The sequence below is a fragment of the Myotis lucifugus genome, unplaced genomic scaffold (assembly GCF_000147115.1).
Source record: "Myotis lucifugus unplaced genomic scaffold, Myoluc2.0 scaffold_4936, whole genome shotgun sequence".
NCBI lineage: Eukaryota > Metazoa > Chordata > Mammalia > Chiroptera > Vespertilionidae > Myotis > Myotis lucifugus.
The window spans coordinates 1-10,246 of record NW_005875984.1 but is presented as its reverse complement, the minus strand read 5'-3'; the positions used below and the strand labels follow the sequence as shown (position 1 = coordinate 10,246).

Here is a 10,246-nt window from a genome sequence, read left to right as displayed (position 1 = left end):
TAAACACTAACTCCCCGGCCCCTGGCAACTACCATTCTACTTCCTGTGTCTATGAATTTAACCATTCTATGCATACTTCATGTAAGTAGAATCATATAGTAGAATCATTTATCTTTTTATGACCGACTTATTTCACTTGATATAATATCTTCATGGATCATCCAAGTTGTAGCAGGTGTCAGAATTTCCTTCCTTCCTTTTAAGGCTGAATATAGTCCATTGTATGGACATAACACATTTTGTTTATCCCATTCATCCATCGCTGGGCACCTGGATTGCTTCCACCTTTTGGCCATTGTGAATAATGCTGCAGTGAGCATGGGATGTACAATTATTTCCATGAGACCCTGATTTTAATTCTTTTGGGTATACAACCATAAGAGGGACTGCTGGATTAGAAGCCCTATGTTTAATTTTTTAAAAAAAATATGTCTTTATTGATTTCAGAGAGGAAGCGAGAGGGAAAGAGGGATAGAAACATCAATGGTAAGAGAGAATCATTGACTGGCTGCCTCCTGCAAGCCTCCTACTGGGGATCAAGCCTACAACCCGGGCATGTGCCCCGACTGGGAACTGATCCTCGGCCTCCTGGTTCATGGGTTGATGCTCAACCACTGAGGCATACCAGCCAGGCTATGTTTAATTTGGGGGGGCCTCCCACACTGCATTCACAGGGGCTGCACATTCTACATTCGTCTCTGGGTCTTCCCATACCTGCTACCCCAAAGGGTCTCCGCAGTCCACAGGTGTGCTTTTTGGCCTCCTTCAGCTCCATGCGGCCCACCCGGACGATCTGGCACACGAGGCTGATGCGGGGCCGGATGAGGTCGGTGCTGCTGAGGTCCTAAAGAAGCAGAGCGTCACAGGGGCCACACCATGTCACCTGTCACCTTCGTTCCTCTTTTTATTTTTTAAAATATATTTTTATTATTGATAGTATTACAGATACCTTCTATTATCTCCTCCTTTCCTCCCCTCCTCCCAACCCCTACCCACCCACCACCTTTAGAATGTTGAAAGATCAAAATGCTTGCTCTCTTCTCCCTATGCGCCCAAGAAAAATGACTGTTTTTCAGAAAAATGACTATTCAACAGCGGAAAGACATTTATTCCCCAGTTCCTACTTCAAATTTATAAATCGGATCCTATTTAATCTAAAGTCCCTGGTCCATCCATTCAAGCAGGGTATTCAAAATCAGGACACTTGTCAGGGCTACTTTATATATTGCCAAGATATATCTGAGTACAGGATGCATTTCAGTGTCTAATGAGATTAAAACGCGTGTGGTACTGACATTTATTGGGTACCCACACATGCTGGTTTCCTTTCATCTTCCAAACAAGCCTGCAAGGCAATTATAACACAGAAATTTACATGCAGCGCTTTGCGTAACCGTTCCTCGGCTTTAGGAGGCATCACTGAGCGCTCCTGGGTGTATGTCGATTGATAAGTGATGTGTAGGTGAAATATCTGTTTCTTTGTAGCTCATGTTCTACACTTGTTTGTATTCTTTTTCTTTTTCATCTTCACTGGAGGATTTTTTCTTAAGTTCATTTTAGAGAGACAGGAAGGGGGGGGGGGCGAGAGAAACATCAATGTGAGAGAAAAACGCTAATCGGTTGCCTCCCATACACGCCCTGATTCGGGATTGAACCTGCAACCTAGGTATGTGTCCTGACCAGAAATAGAACTCAAAGCCTTTTCTTGGTGTATGGGACGATGCTCCAACCAAATGAACCACCAGTCAGGGCTACATTGGTTTGTATTCTTAAGGATGGGTGAGAAACCCATGAATGAGCTCTCATATCTCACTCACTTTAGCATCAAATAGAATTGAATTGCATCCCAAATTCTTTTCATGAAACAGCTGTCCAAGGCCTTTTTACTGAATCAAGAATTACTTTTCAAACAATAATTTCAAATCCATCCTCTGTAATTTACTTAAACCTCCGACATAGGAATAGGAATACAGAACAATGATAATATCAACCTTGAATTTCTACTCTTGGTTTTGTAAGGCTTCTGTTAAGAGAGAGATAATGGCTCCAGGCGACTCGTTAGATAAATTGTAGCACATTCATATTATTTAAGAATATGCAAAAACTGATAAGGTTTTTGAAGAAGGCTTTATGACCCAGGAAATGATCACTACATTCTTTTAAGTGAAAAAGTTGGACATGAAATGTATATACAAGAAGGTCCTAGCTGGAAGGAGGGATGGGGGAGGGAGATGAATTGCAGCTATGCAGAACTGATTAGAAGATGGACCAAAGATTCAATAATGCTTTTTAAAATCTTCACCCATGGATACATTTCCATTGATTTTTAGAGAGAGGAAGGGAGAGGGAGAAAGAGAGAAACATCTATTGGTTGCCTCAACCGAGGATGGAACCTGAAACCTGGGTATGTGTCCTGATGGGGAATAGAAGCCAAGGCCTTTCCGTGTGCAGGGCAACACTCTAACCAACTGAGCTACACCAGCCAGGGCCCAATAATAACTTTTTGAAATGTGTTTTCTTTTTTAATGTACACAGTGACTGATAAATGCCTTCTGATTTTAGGGAAAAAACTCCCATATCTCAGAAATAAGGAAATACTCTATGTGTTGAGGGCAGGTTTTGGGAAGAGTTAGTTCCAAGGGCTTTTTTATCTACCTTTACCAGGTGGTGAAGATACAGATGGGTCAGTGCAGAGATAGGCATCAAACCACGCCTGTCTTAGGGATGGGATGTTAATAGAAGAAATGAATAATAATGAGAAATGAATGGATGAATGAATGGACAAGCCCATATGGGACCACTGCTCCTTCCCATCACTTCATTTGGAGCTCTACCTTAGACTCTGCTTTCCTTGCCATAGAGTGGTGAGAGGGCGTGGAGATAAAACAGGGGTGTGGCTTAAGGAAAAAAAGGGGGAAAAGGAAGGATGTATCTCCTTTAGGCCCAATGGTTGCTGGGGAAACCTGTCTTCTGTCTTTCCAGAGCAGGAGGCAGCAGCTCTAGGGTATTTCGAGCACTGAAGTCATAACAAAGTGAGAGAATCCCGAGAAGGTTCTTAGCCCGAGTGAAATAGAGTCACCATGCCCAAGCTACAGCCCAATAAATTTCCTTGTCTTGATGCATATATAGCATTACTTCTCTTACCTTGAAAGGAGGAAAAGGAAAGGCCATTCAAATATATGCAAACAAGAAAGTCCCATCTTTGCCTGAGCTGTAACCTGGTTCTGAAATGCTGGGGAAATGCTAGTGCCCCTGATGAGCACTGCCCACTCCCTTCAAGTTCTTGCTTAAAAGGCTCCATCCCAGAGTTCTGCCTGATACACCTTTTTTTTTTTAAATGGCAACCCTCCCCCAGCCCAGAAACACCCGATCCCCCCAAAACACTTAACACACTGCGGATGGATCATTAGAATTCCCGCTTCATATTACACAGTGTTTTACAACTATCATACTTTAAAAAGATATTAGCTTGTAAGAATATGTAATAAATAACTTCAAAATGCAATGGGTATTTAATTTTAAAGCATGCCTTTAACATTTATATAAAAACGTTTTTTGTACTCGTTCAATAGAAACTTATCTGGCCACTGGGCAAAGCTAGCAATACAACTACTGGTCCGCAATGTGTTAAGATTGCTAACATTCTACAGGATTTACTCATTTATTTTATTACTTAGAGTCCCGGTGCACAAAATTCGTGCACTGGAGGGGTGTCCCTCAGCCCAGCCGGCAACCTCTCCAATCTGGGACCCCTCAGGGGATATCCGACTCCCCGGGGAAGCCATGGGGAGCAGCAGCTGAGACCTGCCCCCTGGCGGGGCTGCGGGAACTGTGGCAGCAGGCGGGCGTGCAGAGCAGCCGGCCCCGCCCTCACTGTGTGTGCCGCCATCTTGTGACAGCATTACGGTGTGAGGGTTAATTTGCATATTGCCTCTTTATTATATAGGGTTGCCTATTACTGTCTTTCCCATTTGGACAAAAGCTTCTTGAGCAAACATTTTTATGATGTGTTCACTGATGTATCTCAAGTGCCCTGATAGTCAGTGTCCAGCATCTAATAGGTGCTTGACAAGTATTTGTTGAACAAATGAGTGGGTTATTCCTGCTAGGGGGATTATGATGACTTTTGTTTGATAACCTGTATTTTCACTGTTTCATGTTTTAATGTTTTTCATATACCTATCCTGTGCATCCACTAATATCATAAAAAAATAAAATGATTAAACAGAAGGTAGGACTTACAGTGAAAACCGCCTGAAGGTTATTAAGCTTCTCGATTTCCTTGGGCATCCCGTTACTGCCCCAACGAATTAGGTAGTTCTCACTGGTGAAGGAGAAAAACTGATTCTTAACAAGAAGTTAACTGGGCTTGGAGCTGCCCACAGTATAGACTGGCAGGGTAAAAGCAAGGCCCAGAAAAGCTGTTAAATTCATCAGGCGGGTGTGAATGGAGCCTTCTGCAGCCCAGCCCCACAGGCACACCCTGTGTGGACCGGGGACAAGCAATGCTCAAGATGGACAGACACAGCAGATTCCATCTGGGGCCTTTCTTCCACCTCAAATTCTGTCTAAACGTTTCAGCTTTGCTGAATCAAGGATATCATTTTATAATATTCACTCTAAATCCTTCCCCTGGAAAACATATCACAACACTCAAATACAATTTCTATTTTAGAAATAAACAATCTGTTTTTAATTACTTTTAACCATCTTGTTCAAAATACATCTTAGCTGCTCAGCAGTAATGCCACTGTAGGGCCAAACAAAGCCTATTATCATTCCCACTAGTCATCAAAAATATTGTATAGACTTTATCTATTAGGGCAGTTGTAGGTTCACAGCAAAGTTGAGCAGAAAATACAAATTTCCCATATACCCCCTGCCCTACCCATGCACAGCCTCCCACTATCCATGCCCCCACCAGAGCAGTGCATCTGTTACAGTCGATGACCCTACATGGATGGACACATCAATTATCACCCAGAGTTTACATTAGGGCTCACTCTTCGTGTTGCACATTCTATGAGTTTGGACAAATGTATAATGACATGTATCCACCTCTGTGCTCTGCAGAGTCAGCCTTCCCCACACCTCCCCTATTATCTTTTGAGCTCTGTGTTCCCGTCTCTGTGTTCTGATGAGTTTTACGTGATTTCTAAGACCCGGGGAGTTCACAAACTGTTATTGCACTATTTCAGCAGCCAGACAAAACGGCTTTTAGCCCAAAGGATTTTATTTTCTTCTGCCCAGAAATCTTTCCCACTCTTTTCTGTCTTCCCCTCTCAAACCTAACCTCAGGCAGGGTAGGTGAAGGCTGGATATTTCTGTGAGGTGGGCAGCTGATGGCTGGGTCTCTATTACCTGATGAACGTGGACTGGTCAGGGTCATAGAGGGCCATGAACAACTCTGCATCTTCCCCGATGTTGCACACAAAGTTCTTGAAGTTAATATAGAGGCCGTAGGTGTGGAAGGTATTGAAGTTGGACTGGCCCCGCAAGTCCAGGTTCTGCAGGAGTGACTGAACACAGAGGACAAGAGAGGAAAGCACCTTGTTTTCAGCAAATGGGAAATATTGGCAAATGCGCCCGGCCGGCGTGGCTCAGTGGTTAAACTTTGACCTATGAACCAGGAAGTCTCTGTCCAATTACCAGTCAGGGCACATGCCTGGGTTGTGGGCTCAATGCCCAGTTGGGGGTGTGCAGGAGGCAGCCAATCAATGATTCTCTCTCATCATTGATGTTTCTATCTCTCTCTCTTTCCCTTCCTCTCTGACATCAATAAAAAAATGTATTAAAAAAATTGGCAAATGGGGGACAAGCAGCTTGTCCTGTATGGCTCAGTGGTTGGCCCATGAATGAAGACGTCACCAATTCGATTCCCCATCAGGAAACATGCCAGGGTTACAGCTCCATTCTCAAGGGGGACATGCAGGAGGCAGCCGATCGATGATGTTTCTCTCTCATTGATGTTTCTATCTCTCTCCCTTCATCTCTCTCTAAAAATCAATAAAAACATATATATTTTTTTAAAATGGGGACAAGTTTGGCTCAGTGAATAGAGCATCAGCCTGCGGACTGAAGGGTCCCAGGTTCGATTCTAGTCAAGGGCACATGTCCAGGTTGTCGGCTCGATCCCCAGTAGGGGGCGTTCAGGAGACAGCCAGTCAATGATTCTTTCTCATCACTGATGTTTCCCTCTCTCCCTCTCCCTTCCTCTCTGAAATAAATTTAAAAAAAGGAGGACAAATAATAATTACCACCCAAGAAGAGAAACTATATGAAAGTGGACAAATAATCAAGTGAGCAAAATATAATCATTATTTACATAATCAAGACTGTCCCGTTCAGAGCCTTGAACCCAAGTAATTGAATAGCTGCCAAAAGGTGATAATTCATGATTTTAGTAGCTTCAAGAAGTTCTCATCTCTCACAATCACTTCTGGATGAACCTCAAAGGCATAAAAATCACGATCATTATCCTTCTTTTGGGGAATAACTCTCACTGCAAATAAGAGATTCCACTGGGAAGCTTCACTCTCAGGCACAATTAACCATTAAATCCAGAAACACAATTAACGTATTATCACCACTGTGCTAAAGAAATAAACCTATAACTAAGAAAATAAAAGAGCCCTAACTGGTTTGGCTCAGTGGATAGAGCACCGGCCTGCGGAATCAAGGGTCCCAGGTTCGATTCCGGTCAAGGGCATGTACCTTGGTTGCGGGCACATCCCCAGTCGGGAGTGTGCAGGAGGCAGCTGATCGATGTTTCTCTCTCATCGATGTTTCTAACTCTCTACCCCTCTCCCTTCTTCTCTGTAAAAAGTCAATAAAATATATTTTTAAAAAAATAAAAGAAAAACAGAAACTTCTACTTATTATAACAGAAAGACTGCAAGACCTTATACCTAAATATCAATATGGTTAGGCAGTCATAAGACAGGTGAGTAACGTTTCTCTTTTTCTGTACCTTTCTAACTTTTAGTTAATGTCCAATTATTACTTTCAAAATCTTTCAAACACTTTATTTCTTAATATTGTTTAAATTATTTTGAAAATTGTAATACAATTTTCTAAATATAGAAGGTTACATGGTAAAAAGGCTCCCTTCCACCGAGCTCTTTCCCAGAGGTACCCATTAATTACCAATTTCTTGTCTATTATTCCAGAGTTAGTCAACACAGAAGCAAGCACAAATGTATGTAATTTTTTTAATTGATTTTAGAGAGGAGGAAGGGAGAGGGAGAAACATGGATGCAAGAGTGAAACATCAATCAGTTGCCTCCTGCATGTGCCCCAACTGGGGATAGAACCTGCATCCTGGGAATGTACCCTGACTGGGAATCAAACCTTCTACTTTTCAGTGTATGGGACAGTGCTCCAACCAAGGGAGCCACACTGGCCAGGGCTGCATATTCTTTTTTGAAACACAAATAATAGTATTTCATACACAGTTTTGCATCTTGCTCTTTTTTATTTAATATATAGTTTTGCAAACTTTCCTCATCAGAACATACCTATAGCTGTGTCATTCTTTCTGTTACATTTAAAATGAGGGCATAACTGGTTTTCTGAACAACATTTTTACCTTGTGGTCAACAACTCCCTTTCTCTCATTAAAAGCAAAAGCAAAAATAGAACCTCAGTGGCCAAAACCGGCATATTTGAGGAAGATTACCTTTTCTTCTTGAATCCTTTCCTCAATCCTTTTTGAGGCCATTTCATGCACCTTGAAGAGGGCAATCGTGCTGGTTTCATCTGGGTCCAAGATGTTTCCGTTGTCATCTCGCACGACCAGATCTAACCCAAGTATTCTAGAAAGAAAGGAGTGGTCAGCTGGTCCTCAACAGAAACAGACTCCTTCCTGAAGAGCCCTCATGAGAGAGCCAGGAGTCATGGTGAGGAGGTATGGATGCTGGACAAGTCAAGAACAGCTCATTGGCTTGTCTCCTTTCAATTCCTGTCTACATGCCATTTCACAGAGTTTAAAAACTTACGATAATACTAGAGGCCCGGTGCACAAATTCGTGCATGGGTGGGGTCCGGCCTGCCTGCCCTGACTGGGGCTGGGCTGGCTGGGGGGAGGGGCTGCAGGAGGTTGGCCAGCCGGCCCCACCCCTGATTGGGGTTGGGGGGGCGGGGCTGATCGGGGGCTGGGCCATCCGGGGAGGTTGACTGCCTACTCCGCCCCAGATTGGGCCGGTTGGCTGGCCGCTGTGTGCGTCATAGCAACCAGATGTTCTGGTCACTCCAGTCACTTGGCTTTTATATATATATAGATTAACCAAACTCATATAATGATTTGCAAAATACTTTGGTCCACAGAACCTCACCAGCAAAGGCAAGATTGGCACTGACCAAATTCCTCTGACCAATGCTTCCTCCCTGTTTGACATAGGAATCATGAAAGGTCACTGCATAAGTATTGGGGCTTGCCCTGCCACCCTTCAAGGTGCAGGCTTGGGGGACAGTACTAATTCAAGACTGTCTTAAAGGAGATCAATGAAGTAAGGCCTGGCTACTGGTATCTCCTGACCCATTTCAGAGTGTGGGCCCTGGTATCAATCAGACCAAGATTTGAATCTTGGCTCTCATACTTGCTAGGAAGGTGGCTCTGGGTAATTTAGATAATTTTGCAAAGCTCTGATTTCCTGTAAATATTCCCCACCCTTTAGGGCTCTTGGGAGAATTTAATGAGATAATGCATGTAAAGCATGAAACAGTATCTAGTGTATAGTGTACACTCAACAAGCGTTAGCTTTTATTGTGGCAACTGGCACAAGAAAACACCTGACTGAGTTAAGATGTAATTCTGAGTAATGACAGGAAGAGAGGGAGCTATATGGCCTGTGCATGGCACAGTCCCAGCAGGGCCCTCATGTCCAATGTGCACACAGAAGTAGAAGAAACTGTACTCAGTTCCAAGAAGTGGGGACTGTGGTGGAAACAGGATACTGCTATCTGAATGCCCAATGTACATTCCAGGCACGGGCAATTTGGGACTAGGAGTGTCCAAACAGCAAGAAAACGCAGGGATAACAGTGAAATGTGCCAAATCTTTGGGAAGAAAGCAGAAATGCCTCATTTTCCTCCTCCGTGTTCTATAGCATCTCCATCAACTGATTTCATCTGGCAGGTTCCTCTCCATGGCAGCCAGACCCACAGGCCACCCAGACTCATGAGCAAGGGGCCTCGGTGGCTGCTCAGAGACTGGATCATGCTGCATTGACGGAGAAGCTTCATTACCTGAGCTGCTTCCAAGTGCTGGAATGGGAAGGCAGGCCTGTTCTGCTGTTTGTAGGAGGTTAGCATCTGTGCCAGAGATCAGGGTCTCCCAGGCCAATGCCCAAAACTACAGAGGCAGCATATGTGCAAGGAGACAGCTACCGTATGCCACCTTTGCTGATTTTTAGGTCCCCTGGCACTAATGATTGGCAAAGCAACCCCGGTGGTTATAGTCCTGTGGATAGACAAGGGACGAGGGTGGGAACTGCTAATTCTTAACCCGAAGAAAGGAGCATTAGACATAAAATAGAAAACTCTTGGGTTCAACTTAAGCTTTCCCACTTATATCTTTATGACTTGGAAGCAAATCACTTAAACTTACTTGGTCTGTTTCTTTAACCATAAAATTGGAATAGCAGCTACAACCAGGTAATACATGTGAAGTGTACATGAGAGAGATTTCATAAATAATGGCTGAGTCTGAACATTGTATGCTATGTTCACTCTAGCCGTTTCTGAATCCAGCTGTCAAAGTCTACAACATTTAAACGACTCGGACAATTTTAACAGGTCTTTGAAGCATTTCCCAGAGTCGTGAAGTTGAAGAAGTAAGGCAAAAAAAATCATATATGCACAAGCTGAACACATTTAAAAAATGAGGCTAAATACCAAATCAATCATCAATAAAAACAAAATGAGGAACCAACCCAGTCTTTTAAAAAGAGCCAGTCAGGAGGGATAAACCCTAGGTCATCATAAATTTGACGAATTGACTGAATTTCTCATTTTCTAAAAGGCAGTACTAGAACCTACATATCTGCCTGAGCTAATCAGATAAGTAAGGAAGTGATTAACTCTTTAGAACTTATTGGAGTTACAATCAACAGGCTAAAAACATGCTTTACCTGGCAAAAACATGCTAAAAACTGGCAAATCTGGACTTCCTGCACTTCTGGTTAGGCGAAGATGGAGAGAGATTGAGTCTGACACTGACGTAAAATCCAATGTTAAAATATAAACA

General features: G+C 43.2%; 1 protein-coding gene across 1 annotated transcript; it reads right to left on the bottom strand.

Moving 5' to 3' along the window:
• Nucleotides 1–594: 594 nt before the first annotated feature.
• On the bottom strand, nucleotides 595–7,814 carry LOC102426390 (dedicator of cytokinesis protein 5-like; the record flags this gene model as incomplete). Its single annotated transcript, XM_006109002.3, has 4 exons — nucleotides 595–844; nucleotides 4,243–4,324; nucleotides 5,362–5,519; nucleotides 7,679–7,814. Coding segments are annotated over 4 exons (613 nt in total), but the record flags the coding sequence as incomplete, so codon positions are not given.
• Nucleotides 7,815–10,246: the final 2,432 nt, after the last annotated feature.